Source organism: Mixophyes fleayi, chromosome 2, assembly GCF_038048845.1.
Source record: "Mixophyes fleayi isolate aMixFle1 chromosome 2, aMixFle1.hap1, whole genome shotgun sequence".
NCBI lineage: Eukaryota > Metazoa > Chordata > Amphibia > Anura > Limnodynastidae > Mixophyes > Mixophyes fleayi.
This window is the reverse complement of record NC_134403.1, coordinates 134579173-134601572: the sequence shown is the minus strand read 5'-3', so window position 1 is coordinate 134601572 and position 22400 is coordinate 134579173. Positions and strand designations below refer to the sequence as shown.

Sequence of the window (22400 nt, the reverse complement as noted above, 5' to 3'; positions counted from 1 at the left end):
AAATTATCAAAATTGCCTTCTATTCAATTCGAATGACCCTTTTACGTTAGCTTAGCCACCACCATGTGCTCGTCTGCTTCTCATCTGACAGAATGTTTAGCCTGGAAAGAAAAGACGTAAGACTTGTCTCAGCACATTCCTTCCAAGAATATTCCTGTGTGTGACAGTCTGAAAATCTACAGATCTGAGATACACACTGGCAGTGCATATTCAGGAACACATTCTTGAAACTTGGATTGGTAGAGACTAATAATGCACTTTGCCAGAAGCTTCAGTATCCTTCCCTTTTCTAGTAATGTGTGATGCTCTTATGGCTTCTGTGCTGCTTACAGATAGCAGGAACTGTTAGAGTCTCTATGAAGAAATGTTAATCTTGTGAGCGCAGATGATTTAAAACAAATATTAAATACTTCACGTGGATTACAACTTTTTACTGAAACTTTTAGTTTCAAAATGTAGTCGATACATAGGTACCTAAATATATTGCAGTCCTCGGGCTAGATTTACTAAGCTGCGGGTTTGAAAAAGTGGGGATGTTGCCTATAACAACCAATCAGATTTTAGCTGTCATTTTGTAGAAAGTACTAAATAAATGAAAGCTAGAATCTGTTTGGTTGCTATAGGCAACATCCCCACTTTTTCAAACCCGCAGTTTAGTAAATCTAGCCCCTCGTGTCCTAGTGTTATAGTCAGATGATGGGTTGACTTTGAGTGGTTCCTAAAGATATATTAGAAGCTGTGACCCATGACACCTTTTCTTATCAGCTTCAAAAGTATGGGTAGTGCATAGGCACAATGGTTATTATTCCTAATGTACTGCTGAAGCCTTTCTGTTGCAGCATGGGTGCTATCTGCATGGACTTTCTACTGGGTGCTCAGGTTTCCTCCTTCAGTTCAAAGACTTACTGGCAAATTAATTGCTTTTGACTAAACTGAACCTGGTGTGTGTGTGTGTCCCTTAACTCTGTATTGTGGAATATGTAGCTATATATAACCTAGACACCAGCATCCCAAACTTGGAGCATGTTTAGTGTAGAGATGGGTGAGGAATAATGTTTTAGGCAGATTCCTGCATCTTCAACAGGACTTTTCCTCCATCAAATAACAATTATAAAATGAGCCATCTAACATTGCTGAAAAATGTCATAATTTAGAGTTTGAGGCAAAAAGATTCTTTCACAAAAAAGTGTACTTACATGTACAGTATATGTTGGGTCAGAGTTATATCGGATCCAAATCCAAAACGGTAGTGTTTCTGCATCAGGAGTATAATAGGTGTACGAGTGTGTATACTTATACCCCTGAGCTGAGAGATGCAGCTTGACAATGTTAGTCATAAATGTGAAAATTGCATTAATCTATTTTTGCACAATACAATAACGTAATAAAGTGTCAAAAGAAAATAGTGTTTTGACTGTTATTCATAAATGCAAAAGTCACATTTTCCATATAAAATGTAACAAATACAAACACCCCCACATCCGTTGTTTAAAAAAAACCAAAAAAAACCCCACGAAAACCACTTCAAATAAAATGGGAATCGTCTTATTCAAATAAGTAATGCAAATAGATGGTGGAAACATGGAAACTTAATATAACATGGCTGTAACACTAAGTTAAGTACTGTGCTGGAGAGGTCATTATGCAAGCTGTCAATTGCACTGCCGGTGTCAGCATCATTATCACATATCTTTACACCAGGCCTCCAGCACCCACAAGAGATGCGCCTCCTAAGAAAAGTATCTGGGGAAGTGTCCACATCTAACATCAACACACCCTTACTGTATTCATCTAATGCTTGTCTCCCTCTCAGCCTGTGAGTCTCTCCCACCATCCCCTCTGTCTCACCCTCTCTCCCTTCTGTCTCCATCTGAGGGTGAGACAGAGGGAAGGGGGAAACTCACATGCTGAGAGGGAGACAGAGGGTAGACTGGGGGATTGTGGGAGAGACTCACAAGCTAAGGGGGAGACAGAGGGAAGGGGGAGAAGGGGTCTCCCAAAAAGGGGGGTCCACACATTTTTTTTTGCAGACTACCTAGGGAATTCAGCCTGTAATGAACAGCCTGGGGTTGGTTTGTGATTATGGCAGGGGGACCCTTACTGCGTGTCCCCCTTGCTATAGTGCCACCAATCCTGGCTGGTTTTTCGTGAAATCAAAGGGGCCATGTGCTTTTTGTCAACTCCCCCCCCCCCCCCCCCCCGATTGCGCACCAGGTTGGCAGCATTAGGTTTAATATCATAAAAAGAAGCGTGGGCTCTACACATTTTTTTTAAAAAAAATAATATTTTTTTACACTGTATATAGCCAGCTGGTTGGCCAGCTGTAATGACGCCTGACCCGCAGGCTCAACTTAGGCTAGCCCCATAGCTGGAGCAAGTGATAAACTAGGAAAGGAAGGTAACTTCCACGGCCGTAGAATTTGCTACGGCCGTGGCTGCACGCACTCAAGCTTGGGACGCCCCTATTCCCCATCCAATTCACTCCCTGAAATCATAGACTGTAGTATGTGTCCTTTGCGCTCACAAGCACACAGAACAGGAGTGCTTTTACGGACGTTTCTGCTGGTTCTGGGCATACAAGTGATTTTGTGCACGATACGCTCAAAATCAGCAGATACGTGCCAACCAGAACAGTTGGATGGAGGAAGGTTGTTCTTTGCTAAGTGTAATATAAAACTGTACTGTTGTTTTTAACTTTGTATGTAAGCAGAGATATCTCAAGTTTAATTTAAGTTTAATACATATTTTTTTAATAAATTAGTCCATAACTGGATTTCATTTATATTGCATTTTTAATCATATCCTCTCATATATATTGATTATTTCTTGATATGGTGGCACCATCTTTCTTATTATTACCTCTGCTAAGACTGCATGTAGTTTTGCATTTGCTTTGCGTAGTAGAAACAACCGTGTGCTCTTTCATAAAGGAAAATGCTCAATAAAAATGTGCCCTCTGCACTCCTTTACTTCATTTCAATAATCACAGTCTGTAACATAGAATCTCATTTCTGCAGTGCTCCACTAAACTAGGCAATCAGGAGTCCCAAGTCATACTTGGCAAGGAACTCTCTCAACCCACTCACCTGCATCCCATCAGTAATTTTACTCCAATGTAAATGCCACAATATTAATCTACATATCCATGCACTTTGGTGAACAACTGGAAACTTCTGCAGAAATTGAGGTTCACAGAACCCCCAAAGGGGATTTAGTTCTGCACGTCAGCAATTTTGCTATTCTTAAATGAGCTCCTTAAAGTTCGATGGTTGGCCTGCAGTGTGTGAAATGAATGACCCTTTAATACCTTAATTCCCACTGAAGATCTTAGGGGAAATATTGCTCTGTTCCCAATGGAGAATAGTTTGTATGTCATCAAACCACACAAATTCCATACAGTAATATTGTCAGCATTCAGTCAAGAGACTACAGGAATGGATTTTGCATATGTCATCTAAGGACAATCCCCAGAAATGAAGAACCATGTTACACACTGCAAAAGGGTGTCTGGGAAACATGTCATGCTGAATACTCTGAAATTATCTTGTATTAGAAATGTATTATAATGTTAATGCTGTAAAAAACCAAAGTCCTGAACATGAAAAAGAACACAGAATCGGTGACGGCTGTAGCTGGACTATCTTAAAGTGGGTCTGCCAACAAAAATTAACATTTTAACATTTTCTAATTTAATATTCAAATTACCTAGATGTGTTGTGAAGCATTTGCTCCAGTAATGCTTATTTATTTTAAATTATTCTTCTGTAAAATAAGTTCCCTGGGATCTTGTATACCCCTGGCTTTGTCCTGACTTTAGTAAATATACCCCCATATTTACTAAACTTCGGGTTTGAAAAAGTGGAGATGTTGCCTATAACAAATAATCACATTCTAGCTGTCATTTTGTAGAATGTAGTAAACAAATGATAATCAGAAAATGATTGGTTGCTATAGGCAACATCTCCACTTTTTCAAACCTGCAGTTTAGTAAATATACCCCTGGGTTTCAATCTTGTTATTCTGATGATACTCAGACCGTTCCATTTTCCTTCAATTTGGTCACATACATGGTGGCCAAATTATTTGAGATCCATCTGTTTGGACCACTTGATCCATTTGGTTTTGTTTGGATAATTTTTTGGGAACAAACATGGCTATATTGGGCAACTTATCCCATATGGCTAGTGTTACATAGTATCATAACAATTCATAGACCACCGCTTAACCTGTAACCTTTTGAGATACTTTTTGGTAGACAAGCTTATTTGATAGTAGATCACCAGGATGATCTGTAGTGTAACTGTGAAGTGACTGTCAACTATCTGGTAAAAATGAGCAAACAGCTGAGACAGCAGTAGAAAAGCTTGAAATTGCTGTCACCGACTATGCCAGAAACATTGAAATTCATTACATTAAACCTGGAGAATATGCAATGACAAGAAACCTTTTAGGTTGTTTAGTAGATGTATAGTAGGCCAAGTCTTGAAGACCAGCACCACATCTCTAATGGTAGCAGAAAGAGACACTTGGGGGTAAATGTATGATGCTCCGATTTTTTCAAGTCGTCAGAAATCGGCGACTTTGCATTGAAAATTTAAAGTGGCGATGGCTTGTAAAGGCTCCGAGGACAGTGGCAGGTGGATAGTTTGACTGGGGTGGTACACCTGTCAAACCGTAACGCAGGTGTACTAAGGCGAACTCAGGGAGGACAGAAACCTCCCGTGGAGCAGAAGAGCAAACATGCCTTTACAAGCCATCGCCGCTTTAAATTTTCAATGCAAAGTTGCCGATTTCCGGCGAGTTGAAATATTTGGAGCATCATACATTTACACCTTGGACCCATTTCACCCATTGCAGAAGAGTCGTCAATCCAGAAAATATTTGAGACGAGACTACATATGTAGACACAACACCGCCACTCATAAAAAAACAACCAGAATCAGAAGGACTATGACTATGAATACCCGCATGGAATATCGATTTTTCTCTCTTCTGCATTTATTCAATATCTCCTGTTTTTGTAGTGACATCGAGACCAAAGAGATTGGTTCTGGGGATTAGTCTGATGATATAGACAATAAACAGATAGCCCCCTTGAATCAACCCTATCCCTACTTTAACTCAGGGGTAAAGAAAAGGTCTGCCAACCATAAACCAAGTATGAGGAGTTATTGTCTGGAGAGCATTGTATTTGTAAGTACTGCGGTAATATTTTTGAGGAAAAATCTATCCAGTGGTGTCAGCCCAATAATGATTATGAACAACACTCACTGGACGTTAGTTGGAAAATAATTGTTTGGTATCTTCCCACATGGCTCAGAAACAGGATAATATAGAATTAGTCCCCATGCCATTAATCATCTCTGAGGTCCTTCAATTGGGGGAGAGAAGACCTACTGATGGGAAATTCAATTCAAACAAGTCCCCAAATTTAAAACTTTTCCAATATTCATTGAACAAACCTTTGATGTGCATCAATATTACAAATACAAAGAAATCGGGGTACTGGGAGATTATATGGTTTAATCAGACCATAACCTAATCTGTAAGGGCAGACAGCAAGCCTATCAACACAGATAAAGTCAATCGAATCAAGGGTGACAACAGTTTCGGTAATATAGGGTATATGGATAAGGCAAGAAGAGTGTTAGTTGGTAAAGTATAGCCTGGGTACTGCAGGGTAACCATTCACACTAATACATGTCATCAGCAGATAGGCACCCTGGGGTTAGGCAGATTTGCTTACTGTACACTGTGTATTATTGTTTTAGAATGCTCAATGCCATATATCCTCCCTGATGACATTTACTATATATGCGGAGAGAAAGCTTATAAATTGTTACCTCACAATTCTGAGGGAGTTTATTCGATTGGAAAGGTCATGAAAAACTTACCATCATATACACATCCGCACCACCTTCCTATGTACACAGAGCCTATGAACACCAACTCAAGAGAAATATGTCACCTGGTGAAGAGCCCTTAGCCACAAATCTTATCATGGAGTCCAAAGCCTATCAGTTCTTGATATCTTTGGGACATAAGTAGGGTTTCAAAGGAACAATTAATTACAATTACATGCAGGCCTTAGCTAAATTTATTGACAATATTACAGAAATGTATGATGATACTTTTAGGTATACAGGTCAAGAGCCACAAGCATACAATAAAAAACTAGTACAGCATGGGATGGTAAGCAATTATTTGACAGCTGTCACTGGTGGGTATTGTATCACTTTAGTCACTCAGTTTGGAGTTAAATGTTGTACCTATATAACCAATAACACTGACAATCTGTCACGAAATTCACGGGGGATCTTAGGATCCCCTGGATCTACCTGATTTGGCACAACTCTACTCAAGGCACTGGAGTCTAACGGAACAGGTGGCCTTCACAAGGAGCCCCTGCAAGGAGGTATGCCCTTTGCAGCCTCTGTCCCACAGGTCGCGGCCCCTTGGGATAGTACCAGATAGATCCGCTAGGGAGAGGAATAAACCGAGAGGATAGCAGGTAGTAGAGTCACTGGAATGGCGGGGAAGCTCAATACGTAGTCTGCGGTCAAGAGCACAGAACTGTGGCTGTACAGGAGGCGGTGACACAGAGTAGATAATAATAATGGAGTCACTGAAACAGCATAGAAGTCAAATACACAATCTGCAGATAGGAGGCACTGAACTACAGTTGTACACGAGGAGGTGACACAGAGTAGATAATAAAAATGGAGTCACTGGAACAACGTGGAAGTCCAATATGTAGTCTGCGGACAGGAGGCACTGAACTACAGCTAAACAGGAGGAGGTGATAAGAGTAGATGATAATAATGGAATCTCTGGAAGAGCATGGCAGTCCAATACGTAGTCTGCAGACAGGAGGTACTGAACTGCAGCTGAACATGAGGAGGTGACACAGTAGATGATAATAATGGAATCACTGGAGCAGCGTGGGAGTCTAATACACAATCTGTGAGGATTCCAGGAGCAGAGAGTACCAGACAGATCCGCTTGGGAGAGGAGTGAACCGAGAGAAAAGCAGGTAGTAGAGTCACTGGAACGTTGTGGAAGCCCAATACGTAGTCTGCGGTCAGGAGCACAGAACTATGGCTGTACAAAAGGAGGTGACACAGAGTAGAAGATAATAATGGGGTCACCGGAACAGCGTAGAATTCCAATATGTAGTCCTCGGACAGGAGGCACTGAACAACTGCTGTACACGAGGAGGTGACACAGAGTAGATGATAATAAGGGAATCACTGGAACAGTGTGGAAGTCCAATACACAATCTGTGAGGATTCCAGGAGCAGAGAGAGAGAATGAGCCAGGTCCAAGCACTTACAGAGAAGTGAGCACAAAGAACAGGCACCTGACAGTTAGGTGCCTGTGCGCAGATCCGAAAGCAAGATGGCGCCCACTATCGGGAAGACGCAGCAGCAGCTGCTGGAGATTTTGCTGCCAGGAACAGGTAAGACTGCCGGTGCCCGCTTGCGGGTCAGGCGTGTGACGCAATCCCAAGGAAATACTTGACCATAAGATGGATGAGGTCCTGTAATTGAACTGGGAATTTAGAAATATACATAATTCCTCTCTGAGTTGGGGAGAAAGTAGCGGCATGGGTCTCATGGTTGGATCTAATAATTTGGTTCTCTGGATTTGGTGAATGGGTAAAAGAACTGGTGTCTGCACTAGGAAAGCTCTTGATCCTAATCTTTGGTATTTTACTAATCATCTACCTGTTCTGTAAATGAGTTCTTTTGGTATAGAAATGTGGTAAAGGGGTAAAACAAAATGAGACTGAACTGGTAAATACTGAAATGGCTTCAATAAAAGCATACAACACAGAACTGGACAATCTGCAATATGATCACACTTGGGAAAGGGTATTATAATAGTCTTATGCACTATAAAAGGGTGCACTGTTAAAGTCAAAAAATTCAAATTGTATGAAAGATCAATCTGAATCAATGTTCATTTATGATTATGCTGTGTACAATGCGACCGCAATTAAACAAACACATTTGCGCTTAGTTGCTATAGCACTGTGCACTGTTGCGATAATTTCCAATCAATTAATATTATTTAATTGTATACAAAATCAGACTTTATATAACATTATATTGGGTTTGGCATTATGGCAGGGGGAACCCACACTGAAGGTTTCCCTACTATAGTGCCACCAGCCCAGGCTGGCAAAGCTTAGTGCTGTACTAGAAAATTCAGGGGAACCCCATGCTTTTGTCCACCCAATTTTAGATGTCGAGATTTTGCATGCATGGACATCATGATCGTGTCGAAAATGTTGTGTGTCAACATTTTAGATGTCGACAATTTGCATGTGTAGACAATATGAACATGTAAACATTTTGTTGGTCAACATTTTATTAACGTAGACATTTCGACTACATCCCCATTATATTAAGTACGCTTATGTAACTCTTTAATGGCAGGAGCCTAAGGAAAAAAACTTGTCCAACCAGAATCTGGTGGGTGGCTGTGTGGATGAGCAGTTGGTGACATACTCAGTTACCATGGAGAAAGACCCAGGCCTCAAGAACAAAGAACTGAAGAGCTGTCCTATAGTGAACCAAGTTATTAGACTGTCCCTGGCCTTTGACCTATAGGAAAGTGACCAGAGTAACTGTGATTAAATCTCCTGTAATACAATCAACTCCCCTGGATCCTCTTGTGTATAAATAACTCGGCTCTGCCCTTTGTACAGCAGAGCCTTCATTATTGAAGCTCGGTGCTGGTACTGGCTGGACATGCACTTTACCCACAGGCTTTTTGCTGTATTTTTTAATGTTATTTCTGCCCTTGATCTCTGAACGCAGCTCTATTTTTAATAAATCACTTTTTTTGCGCTTTGGCACCACAACTTGATCGGACATCCACTTATTTTCCTTTAATAATACCAAAAATCAAGTTATACACAGTAATTTCAGAATAATACCAACAGAAGAGGTGCTCCCATTATACAAATCTCATATATATTTTATCTCCAAACATCTCAGTATTATGTTCTTAATCATGTCTTTTAGGGTCAAAAATGGTCAGTCTGGGACTTTTATATACAGTCTTTCAAATGTCATGAGAAATTCTTAATTATGTTTCAGCATGTGACAGAAATAAACACAGACAAAACATAGACAATGGCAGCACAAAACTCATCAGTGAACTATGAACATAACCTCTGTTTGAGAAGTTCTTCTTTTAAAGCAATCACCACATTTCTAAAACTGTAGCCTGACAGCATGGAAAACAGGCTCACCCCACCCATATACTTTATACTGAGAGTTTATGTGGGAAAAGATGTTCAGCTCTTCCATATCCTCAAAGGCATTAGCATGACACATTCACATTCTTCCAAGTCCAAATAAATTCATGATAATAAACAAGATCTTTTGTTTCCAGAATGCATACTTTTTTTGTTTAGAGAATGTATACTTTTAAACAAACTGTTTCAAAAGCTGAAACAGTAAACATGCGTGTTTGTAGAGAGCCTACTGAGTTAGATGCCACCCTGCAAGACCGGTTTTTCTTCAGTACCTGTGGACTACACCATGTAGCATATTTTATCTGTTAAAAAATGTATCTGCATTGTAGGCACTGCTGTACTTATTAAAGAAAAGCAATCCTAAATAGTGTAGTACAATCAGAGGCACTCTAACTACAGACTATTACTGATTTGTAAAGTCCATCTACTGTAAATCTACTGTAAATGAAAATAGATATTACTAGAAGTTACTAAATAATACTGTGCAGATTACTTACAAGGCAACCTAGGCTCTCATCTAAGGTTGATGGGTGGTCTGGCAATGGTGTAAGATGGAGACATCACAGGTTGGCTCTCTTTATGATCTTATTAACAATAATAAATAAAGAGGTCTAGTTTCAGCCTCATTGGTGTCTTCAATTAATCATGAAAATGAGGTATGTTGGGACTGATTTGTGTATGATTATCATACATTTGAATAATATACATTTCTTGAAATGCTCCTAAAAATGCATGTTCAAAATTAAAGTCCACCCAGAAAGTGCAAAGGACATCTCATTGAAAATGTAAAGGCCCAATCTACAATACCTCTAGGGACTTTTAAAAACGGGATAAAAGGGTTCTCACTAAGCAAATCCTTTCCACCCATTGGATCTCATTTTACATAGATATGCAATACTAGGTACACAAGTGTCTAGCTTGCATTAAGTAGAGAATACTCTAATCCTCCCAGCTTCACTCAATCTTTCACAGATCTATATATTTCCCATAAAAATTGTCCCATAATATCACAAAAAGGTAATTCGCTCTGAGGAGCTGCAAAATTGTTTACTCTATTTGTTTTCATGTGTGGCTATCAGTTCTGACCTCTGCGCATGTATCTGAATGTTCCATGATCCCCACTTACAGACTCTATCTATACAGTCTATCAGTACAATTAACTATGTATTGTTAACAATTTGTCTGTTACTATGTTGACCTTTGCTCCCAAATGTCACCCATAGCTTTTTAAGTCATCACATGTGACTTCAAATTTCAAAACTAAACCATACCTGAGCTTTACTTCTTTGCATTCAATGCTGTTTTTAGACTTCTACACTAGAAGTTATTAGTGAAAAATTATTAAATTAGGGACTGTTCTGAATGGTAAGTGCCACAGGAAGAAAATAAAATAAAATGATCTATATGTCACTTCTCAAATAATGCTGTTAACTGTTTGCCTAGTTTCTCGAAATGGCAAATACAGCCCTGGGATGTCCACTTATTGGCTAACTCTGTTCTGCCTCTCCTATGAAGTAAATAGCTTACAGTGCAGAGAGAGTAGATCCCAGTACAGAGGAAATGGCTCATTGCAGAAAATTAAGCAAACAGTACAGAGGAAATACATTAGTGCATAGTAAATAGATCACAGTATAGAGTAAATAGCTCAGTGCAGAGGAAATAGATCACAGTGCAAAGGAAATAGCTCAGTACAGTGGAAGTACCTCACAGTGTAGAGGAAGTATCTCACAGTTCAGAGGAAGTATCTCACAGTACAGAGGAAGTATCTCACAGTGTAGAGGAAGTATCTCACAGTTCAGAGGAAGTATCTCACAGTGTAGAGGAAGTATCTCACAGTTCAGAGGAAGTATCTCACAGTACAGTGGAAGTAGCTCACAGTGCAGAGGAAGTATCTTACAGTTCAGAGGAAGTATCTCACAGTACAGAGGAAGTATCTCACAGTGCAGAGGAAGTATCTCACAGTACGGAGGAAGTATCTCACAGTTCAGAGGAAGTATCTCACAGTACAGAGGAAGTACCTCACAGTGTAGAGGAAGTATCTCACAGTTCAGAGGAAGTATCTCACAGTACAGTGGAAGTACCTCACAGTGTAGAGGAAGTATCTCACAGTTCAGAGGAAGTATCTCACAGTACAGTGGAAGTACCTCACAGTGTAGAGGAAGTATCTCACAGTTCAGAGGAAGTATCTCACAGTACAGAGGAAGTATCTCACAGTGCAGAGGAAGTATCTCACAGTACGGAGGAAGTATCTCACAGTGCAGAGGAAGTATCTCACAGTACTGAGGAAGTACCTCACAGTATGGAGGAAGTATCTCACAGTTCAGAGGAAGTACCTCACAGTATGGAGGAAGTACCTCACAGTGCGGAGGAAGTACCTCACAGTGCAGAGGAAGTACCTCACAGTGCAGAGGAAGTACCTCAAAGTACAGAGGAAATACCTTACAGTTCAGAGGAAGTACCTCACAGTACAGAGGAAGTACCTCACAGTGCAGAGGAAGTACCTCACAGTTCAGATAAAGCAGCTCACAGTACAGAGGAAATACCTTACAGTTCAGAGGAAGTACCTCACAGTTCAGATAAAGCAGCTCACAGTACAGAGGAAATACCTTACAGTTCAGATAAAGCAGCTCACAGTACAGAGGAAATACCTCACAGTTCAGATAAAGCAGCTGACAGTACAGAGAAAATACCTCACAGTTCAGAGGAAGTACCTCACAGTTCAGAGGAAGTACCTCACAGTTCAGAGGAAGTACCTCACAGTACAGAGGAAGTATCTCACAGTGCAGAGGAAGTACCTCACAGTGCAGATGAAGTACCTCACAGTACAGAGGAAGTAGCTCACAGTGCAGAGGAAGTAGCTCACAGTGCAGAGGAAGTATCTGACAGTTCAGAGGAAATAGATCAAAGTGCAGAGGAAATAGTTTACAGTGAACAGGAAATAGTTACATGCAAAGGAAATAGCTCACAGCATAGAGAATATGTCCAGTCCTGTTCAATTTAGCTGTATAGAAGCTAAATCTATTGAGATGGACTACGCAGTTTGAGTCCTTCTGCACTGGGAGCTGCAGCAGCTGTTTGACATATGCAGCATGGTCTGGCTCATGGGAGGAGATGGAATGTGGGAATCCCAGGAAAGGGTCCCCTATTTGCCACATGGGGAGAAGTACTTAAAAAGGCATAAACATATCAACCAGCATATACTGTATCTACAAACTTTCAAGTGTTTTTTTTTCTTTTTTCCTGCTGTGAATGACATAAATTATTGTGAATAAAGCAGACTTTATTTCCTCATTGCTCCTACTTCACAGCAATGCAAAAGGAATTCTATTCATAAGGGACATGACAAAGCAGGTGTGCATTTACATCTGGGTGTGAGTAATTTTTCTGTATGGTTAAGAAAAATAACTACAGCACATTAGAGATATATGTATGTTTTATGTGTCCTCTTTTAATCTGATTGACTCCCTGCTCATATAACAGGTGCCGTGAAAGCACAGTGTCCCTGTAGATAATACAGATGATGCAAACTGTTCTGCCAGAAACATGAACTATTAATCAGAGTTCTGGAGCACACAAGTAGTCCTCACCCCCCTATTAACAGTCTGGGGATCGTTTAAGTAACAGATTGTAACAAACAAAAAAGATAAAAACATCCAAGAACTGTTTGTTTTTTTCTTCTCAAAATATTTATTCATTTCAAAATACAATTTGAACACAAACAGTTGATTTTAATACAATTGCTATTATACACCCAAAATACTTCTGTGATACAAAAACAGAGATGTGCAAAGCTGGGGAAGACCATGTGATTTGTGAAAGGCTCACTTGGCTGATGACTGGTTAGCCGCTGTACCTCATACAATTACTAACTATCGTCTCTTTGGTCGTATTGACCTCCGAACTCTACATTGATTTGCTAATAATGTCAAGGAAATTTTGCTCTCGGTCAACTCTCCTCATATGGTAACATGGTGGCAAGGGCCTATTGTACTCTTATTCTTCCTTCCCCCATCTAAGCGAGATAGAACTTGTCCTTAGCCTTCTCGGAGGGTGTGAACAGAATGGGTGACACATATTTTATCATTCAAGTGATTAAGAGACTTAACATAGATATTTCTATATCTAAAAAAGACCTAATCTTAAAGTGGAAAGCACTTCATTTTTTAAAGTCCAAACACATGTGAAAGACGCACTTGAGAGCTAAGCTCGTATTTGCTCCTAGGTTACAGAATGAGCAATGGAGCTGCAACTCAGCTCCACAGAATCCCACAGTAGGCCCTGTTTTAGTGTAATACTTTCTATTTTAACTTGTTGAAGTTTGAAAACAGGAGTCAAAGTGGGAAGATTGACACTGCAATATCTGCACAAACTCACTTAGTATGAACAACTTGGTAATGATCTTTTGGAATCAGAATTATTGTTGAATTCCACTGATAATTTAAAGAATAAGAATTATTTTACCATACGTAGCTTGAACTTCCTGTATTACCAATACAGTCCGAACCATAGTATACGTAGAAAAGGCTCTATAATAAAGTAGTTAGGATTTTTAAGGAGCATATGACCTGTTATAAATCTTCGTCTTATGCATGTCTATGTTCCCAGTTTTGAAATGTGATGGCAAAGATCAATTTATAGCCAATCAGATCATCAGGATGCTCACAGCAAACATTTTGAGATGAGTATGCCGATCTGTGGGAGGTAGTGACCTGCTCACTAGTTCACTAGTATGATAAGAGGGCTAGATGTGACTGCTGCAATGCCATGATGTGAGGAATAGATGCATATTGGAAGCCACAGAGTTAGATATTGAAAGGAGCAGGGTCCCCCAGCAGCACCGAGTAGTGATTAGTGACGTGAGGCTTCTATCACACTGATGCAGGAAGATTGTGGTGTGGTACATACCACTGTATGGAATAAATTTCAAACATCCAAGTTGTTTATTCATGATGGGGTAGGGTTATAGCAATTAAGAATTGTTTCATAGTTTTTAAGGATCTAATCATGGGAACAAACTTTATTTCTAAAATTAAACATGACAATAATAAAAATATAACTTTGCATAAATAGTTTGTAGCTTTAACTTTTCACCTCCATCAACAAAATAGGTTAAATTCTGTCCATAAAAGTGAAGCAAACTACGATTCACTGTATGATTACCATTATTAACATCACAAAATGAATTGTAAACGTTTTCCTGGAATAACCTTTTCTTGGATAACACACAGTTAAGTAAACATGAAGAATGTATATAAACTTTTTGCAACCCAAAGCATTAAACGTTATGTGAACTTATTAACTTGCACTTAGCTAAGTAAGTGGGATATGTCCTAAAAATGTGACATCAATAGTATTTTACATTGATGTTTCTTTAATGTCATAATATATCATATAAATGCCTTTAATTTTTAGAAATTGTGTTTACTCTGGGAGGCAAACTATTTTCTTGCCAACAAAGCAGACAGTCAGGCCAGAGTCAGATTTATGTTGAAAGTAATTGGAGAGGCAGTTACAAGGCCTTCATTGGACATGCTTCTCTTATGAGTTTCCCACAGCTTTCAAGCTGGAAGAATGATTTCTGGGTTAGGACTTTAAAAATGTCTTAAAAGTATCAGTAAAAATGTTCTTACAAGTCATGTGTAGCGCTACTGACATATTTATGTGTTACTTGCCTTAAAGTGTACCTGTCACCTATTCAGCCTGTCAATTCACTAGGAACTCCTGACGTCACTGAGCCACGAGGCACATAATGCCTCGTACTGCAGATCTCAAATAGCGACAATACAGCAAGACAAAAAGAGGAGCGCAGAAATTATATTGGCTGAATGTCAGAAATCACAACTATGCAAAGACTTATCCGATCAAATAATCAATTTATTTTATATATAAATCTATCACAATAATTAAAAACATATTAAAATAATATAAATAGTATGAGTACACACAATATATCACGTAACTTTTTGCGTGAAAGTTTTATAAAGTCATAAATATACATATATGAACAGCCTTATGTAACAATGATTTTGATGGTATAATAAAGGTTAATGGACAAGTAAAAAACGTGCTTGGATTGAGTATAAATGAGGAGTTGCAATGATATATTTTATATATAATTTTATCAGATTGATTTTGACATTCAGACAATATATATTCTGCGCTCCTCTTTTTTTTATATTGTTGTACCTCCCTCTGAATGTTAATTATTTAAAGGACAGAATGTGTTGTATATATGTTCAGTGTTCATTGAAATATCAAATTGTAAACTAGCTGTAAAATTGCAATGATGTAGACATATGCATGTACACATTCAAATTAACTGTTAACAGATATACATGAACATAAATTAAACTGAATGCTTACGTCCTAGTGTAAACCTTATACATATACAGTATATAAACGCCACATGATGAAACAGAATATTATTTACAAATCAGGTTTTCCATCTGTGACTAGTCCATTATGAAAAGCAGACTTAATCTCTATAGCAATTTGGGGACCTGGCAGTCACATAGCTTGTGCTGTGCTGATATAATCAGCAACAAAGTGCCAGAGAATTAAAAGGCCTGCATGCCACACATTTTAAACTGTCACCACTTACTGCAGTTTGTATGGGGTAAACAAAATCATTTAAGACATTGTTTCCAATTTAATTTTAAGGGACAGTCCCAGATTTTAAATATTTGTCTCTGTAAAATAATGTTCCTGAAAATGTCCATGTTCTTCAGTAATTGTTGAAATGTACAACAAAGTGCACTGTTTTGTATACACGTTAGAAGCAATTATCACCGTATCTTACACTCTTGACTTAGTAAGTTAATATTTATTGAATATGTGTATTTAAAATTGAAAAAAGTACATCAAGATGAAATGCAGTACACATTATGTAATGGTTATAGCTGTGTGCCATGGTCTGCCGAGATAGTATTATGAGTGTCGAGATTAGACACGCAGCTAAGTGTCTGTGAAAATAAGTGTAAAATGTTATCAGCTATTTTTAAGATAGAACGAAATAGAAGATACCTATGAAAGTATATCTCATGCCATTACAAAGGGCCAAAAAAGACCATCCTTAGAAAAAAGCTTTCTTTTAACTAATGGACTAAACTAAGTCTGTAATTATTAAATGAATCAAATAGTAGCATGTTGTCTATCATATACTACTGTTGAAGTATGCAAAATATGCTGGCTGCTCTCTTATCTGGAGGTGAAGTTCTATAATATATACATTAATATGTATAGATTAGATATAATATTGCATATTTTCATTTTTTTTAAACTTTGCTTCTGCACAAATCATAAGATCCACTTACAAAGATCTGGGTGCTTGATTAGGGTTTGCTTGGTGTTTACATATTTGAATTCAGAGAATTAAACAAACATAAGGATGAGCATTACTCTTGTATCAGGGTATGGAAATCCCCACCTATTACCTTACATTAGTCTTATTACATGGGGCATATTCAATTGGCCGCGTTACTGTCAAAAGTAACGCGGCTTGCGCACTATTACCGTTATTACGGTAATAGTGCGCGTAAGTACCTTTATTACGATACCTTTAACGCCGGATTTCTGTTCGCAGCTCAGGGAGCTGCGAGCTGAAATCCAGGTTAGAATTACCGTAATAACGGTAATACTTTAACGCCGCATTACTTTTACGAGTAACGTGGCTAATTGAATATGCCCCCATGAGTCTAGTGGTATATAGATTAAGTCTTATTATGGTTTGATTCTATAAATAAACATGGGGAGGGATAAAAAATTAATCAAAATACATTATTGATTTAGGGCCTTATGTAGAGGGTTTACTTAGTGAGGGTTTACCAGGGTTTACTTAGTATTCGAGACACACATATCTTAAGATATATGTGACTCAGCATAACATGCAAAATGTGTAGAGTTTCATTCGATATGCTTAAAGCCTATCCGCTCTGCTGCACCTAAACCTCTTCTTCAATCAGGTCACTTTTTTCTAGGATCTGTAGTAATCAACCTACTTGCTATATGCAACAATCAATAAGGTTCATCTAGTTGAATCAGGATCTTCAATGTCACAAGCAGATCTCTGCCTTCTTGTCCACAATAAAATGTGATTCCCTTTTAAGATTAGCACTATGGCACATTTCAACACAATGTACAGGTAAGTGCACACAACTAGACAACTAGGCAACTGGACCTCTCCAAATGCCATTAATCGATTAATGTATGTTTCACTTTAGTCTCATGTACCCAAAATGTGTGGTTTATTTACTTATTTAATCTTTGGTATTAACTTTTATATCACCCTGTATTATATGCACAATGCCAGTGGTATTGAGTAATACAGGAGTAGAGGAGAAGTGTCTGTATACTTTCTTGCAGTTTCAAAAAGATGGCCCATGTCATTTTGGGCAATTTTGCGAAATCCTAAAACATCTGCTCCAGGTTAAAGAACAGTTTTGCTTCTTTCAGATTGTAGTAAACATAAATATGCTCATTTTTTTTTACTAGACATAGTTCCACTTACAAAATGTTTGCTTCCAAATAAACAAATAACCAATTTAGCTGGTACTTACTCGACTGCCTTTCTCTGGCCAACACTGACAACCTTCACTGCAATCTCTTCCTCCGCAAGGTCCTGTGTATGACTTTCCGCCCTAAAATTAGAAACACACATCTATGTTAAAGCTGCATACAAAGGAAAATAAAATAAATGTAGCTCACTGAAAGCTTGTAAACACATCATCATCATCATCAGCTATTTATATAGCGCCACTAATTCCACAGCGCTGTACAGAGAACTCACTCACATCAGTCCCTGCCCCACTGGAGCTTACAATTTAAATTCCCTAACACACATACACACAGACAGAGAGAGAGAGAGAGAGAGAGACTAGGGTCAATATAATAGCAGCCAATGAACCTACTAGTATGTTTTTGGAGTGAGGGAAGAAACCCACGCATGCCCAGTACTAGGAGGCAGAAGTGCTAACCACTAAGCCATCGAGCTGCCCATTAAGGAACATAGGCCCTCATTTAGAGATAGGAGTAAATACAGCTAGAAGGTGCAATTATGTACCAAGGCAACAGCATGTTGTGCTAAGGTCGGGGGGACAAACTTATCTATGCAAATCTTATTTGAATCGATTTATGCTACATAATGAACTTTTTAAATGAAATATTGGTCTTCTTTGCAATCATTCTGTGGAGACAGCTTTTTTCAGACATATCTCAGTACAATTCATGGTCTGTTAGTATTCCTGCAAGCCTTGCCACATGCTTGAAAACGGGGCAATTCAGCTGCTACAAAAATGAAATGTTTAAATCCGTTCAGTTAAAATCTCAGAAGCAACTTCAAGAACAGTGATGTCATCTGGCTATTTTGTTTGATAGTGCCTCCACATGATATTACACATGCACCTCAAGACCAGGGTTTATTTACTAAGTCCTGCAGCTTCAAAGTTTTCTAATTCCTGTAGAAAACTGGTGCTCAAGAACAAAGGAAAAACCCATTTGCTTTCAACAGGATACATTACACTTGCTTTGATAACTAATGTTTCATCTCGTTTAATGTTTATCTGCCGTTTTAACCGCAATCGCCGCAATAAGAAGTAGTACTTATGAATGGTAGTACTGAACTTACTGTTTATTATCACTTGATGCTTTTGAATAGTTTTATACCAATAAATAAACTTGAAACACCAGGACAGACCCTATTTCACCAGGAGTCTTTAACCGCAATGTCTATTTATTCAATAATTTAGACTCCTTATGCACCCAAATTAACATGCATAATGGCATAGGTTCCTGTAGCTGTTTTACTGTAGATCCCTAGCAAAGGAAGCTGGTTTGCATTTTATAGCATGACCAAACTTTGGAACACATGGTTATAGAACTTCATTTCACATTGTTTATTAACACTATCTGATTTTATAAATCCCAAAGAGTTACTGTGCTATATCATACATACACCTAAAAAGCCCAAGGAATTCCTGCACTGTGCAGTACATTATGTGGCAGGTTAATTGGCAGCTAACAAATTGACCCTAGTCTATGTGTCTGTCTGTGTCTGTGTCTGTCTGTCTGTCTGTGTCTGTCTGTGTGTGTTAAGGAATTTAGACTGTAAGCTCCAATTGGCTGATGTGAGTGAGTTCTCTGTATAGCACTGCAGAATTAGTGGCGATATATAAATAAATGGTAATAATAATAATATCACTCCTACAATGATATCACCATATAGTTTCTGGCTTCGCCAAGGAAAGGCATAATTTGCTTTCAGTTTCTGAGCGATATCAAGGGATATATTCAAATTGAGGATCTCAGATTTTTCTGCATTTAATTTATAATTAAAAAGGACACTATAATCACCAATTTCTTTAAGGAGATTGGGAAGGGTAGTATGAGTTTTTGTGATGGTTAGTATAACATCATCCGCGTATAGTGTGATTTTATGATCCCGAGTGCCATTGGGGATACCAGTAATATCAACATTGTTCCTGATACGTGCAGCAAGAGGCGCCATAATCAGCACAAAAAACAAAGGGGATAAGGGGCAGCTCTGACGTGTACTGTTATGACTAAGGTGAGGATTGGAAGCAAAGTGATATCACCATATAATGCTATATGTGCCCTTATAGTAAATAGAAATTGCACTATGTAGTACTGTTTTGAATTCTGTAGATACTATAAAGGCAGGGACATAGCAATGGGGGGTGCTGGTGGTGCCAAGGCTACAGGTCACACCGCTCTTAGAGACCCAGCTCTCCTTGAGACCCCCGCTCTGCTCTCAGAAGAACAGAATGGGGCCTCTTCTGAGAGGCACATGCGCAGTGGGCTCATGCATTGAACCACGCATGCTCTATAGAGGCCCTTCCTCTATTGAGAACAGGCCGAAGGGCCAGGAGATGAGAACAGATAACTTTGCTAAGGGACCCAGCGATGCACTGCTCCGCACCTGTATACAGGCACAGTGTGTGCTGGAGAAAAGTTATTACGTCTCTATGGACAAGTCCTTCAAGAACCTTGAGTCAGGAGTGATAGCTGTCAGTAAAGATGGGAACATAGATGTAATATTAGTATAAAAACAAGTAATAAGTACTGAGCTTTTTTGGAGTAATGGGATGAAAAAAAGAAAGTTAGGGTGCTAGAACTATTTAAAGGGACAATATGTTGAAACATTACTTGTTTAAAAAAATATATGCTTTGTTTGCTTAGTATAACAATAACACCCTTATATCTGAAAAAATACTTTGTTCTAAAGTTATTACTTGGCAAATCCACACAGTCTTTCATGCTGTATGTCAATTTGGTCCACACCGGAATATACAGATTATATTTACTTTTGCTTCTGTCTAGCAAAAAGTATAGTCAAAAAGTAATTGTAAAGTAAAGAGGTTCCAGCTAATGTTAATAAAATATGCAGAAAATAAAAGTTGTTTGTAGATAAAGCCTTATGTTCATACGTGAAGTAAAGAAAGATACTGAACGTCTAGACTGATTTACTTCCTCAAGACGCTGCTTAATATTATTCAGTACAATTATGAAATACAGTATGACTAAATCAGTAGAAATCAATGTAAACATAAAAGAAAATCCATGCCTACGGATTTTTATTTCTTGTGTCTATGAATGGTCTATTGTCTATTTGCTCACATTTAATACAATGTGTCAATTCAAAGTACAGAAACATATCTTTAAGACACATTAACTGTAATTTCCACTGTCTTGTTTTGAGGACAGGACATTTTGTTTTACTATAGGGAGCATAAGACGTGTCTGGTATTAGCTATATTATCTGTATTCTGTAGAGTTTATGTAAATAAGTATATTTATGTTTTACAGACAAAAATCTCATGTTTGATGCCAACATTATGTGACCCCCTTGGCTAAAGTCAACTTTTTTTTACTTTCAAAGAATTGTTTTCTTGCAGAGATAATTTTTTGGGGTGTATTTCAGGACAGTGTGCAACTATTCCATTTACAGTGGTTGTTAAGCTTGAGATGACTTTATCATTTTGACTTCGGTCTGGATTTTGTAGACATCTATTTATATCATCACGCTGAGTTGATTATTTCCATTGTTTTTGGCTTTGACAAGGGAGTGACTATAATCATAGCAGTCCTGTGTCAGAGGAGAAAATGGGCCTTAAAGTACAACATTAATATGGCTCCATAACAAATTTATCCAGGTAGTTATGTGATTTGGAAAACTATAAGGATAAAATGACGGCATATATAACTCAGAGTATGTCCTTAATGGTTAGTAGAGGAATTAGTGTTATGTATTGACTGGATGGAGCAGACACTGTGGTATATATGACTTTGTGATGGTGCACAGAGGACCCCATCTCTATTTCACTATGGAGGACAGACCTTAATATCATAATCACCATTTATTTATAATAGCTATATTACTGTGCCATAGCCCACAGGGCAAAACAATTAAACAACTCTGTCTGATAATATAAGAACATGGGTGCTAGGTACAGAAGAATTTTAGGGAAGAAAAAAAATGACAGGAGGGTGTGTATAAACAATACATCAAAGGTCCTCAAGAGCTACCAACAGTTCACTGAGGTCAGGCAGTTATTATCCCACCTGTTTCTATAGAAATACTGAAAACATAACCTGTTGGTAGCTCTTAAGGACTGGCTTTGAGCACCTCTGCAATAGATGAAGGAAGGCCTCTTCTTCTGTTCAGTCAGTGTTATTGATACATTGGCTCTGCTTGCTGTATTCTATCAAAGTTTCCTGGAGAACTGACCATTAACCATCCTTAGGAGAGATGAGAACAGTGGAACTAATGGATTCTCCGACACGGAAAGAGTTGTTTTATTTTAAAAAAAACAAGTAGAATTATTTTTCAAAGTAACTGAAGTAGTAAAATCCTTTTAAACCATGGTGTCAGAAACTACACAATGCAATTTGACACTAAGGACTGAAATGGCAGTTTTCTTCTTTGTGCAAAAGATTTCTAGTATTTTTTAATGTATGAAGTCTCCATGATTAGATATGACAGACTCTAGATTTACTGGTATAAATTGCTCTGTTCACAATGATAGTTCCAAATAGACTGGATATATAGATATGATAAAAATAACTATATAAAATGTATTTATTATACTGCAAAAAGAAAAAAAATAGTCATTGCAGC

At 38.3% G+C, this 22400-nt stretch overlaps 1 protein-coding gene across 4 annotated transcripts in view; it reads right to left on the bottom strand.

The window, feature by feature from the left end:
* Positions 1–22400, bottom strand: part of COL4A2 (collagen type IV alpha 2 chain) — a 218390-nt gene that overhangs the window by 168755 nt on the left and 27235 nt on the right. For all 4 annotated transcript variants that reach the window (XM_075200005.1, XM_075200006.1, XM_075200003.1 and 1 more), the window contains exon 4: positions 17824–17904. In XM_075200005.1, the coding sequence (XP_075056106.1) occupies positions 17824–17904 (81 nt within the window). The remainder of the gene's footprint in view (positions 1–17823; positions 17905–22400) is intronic.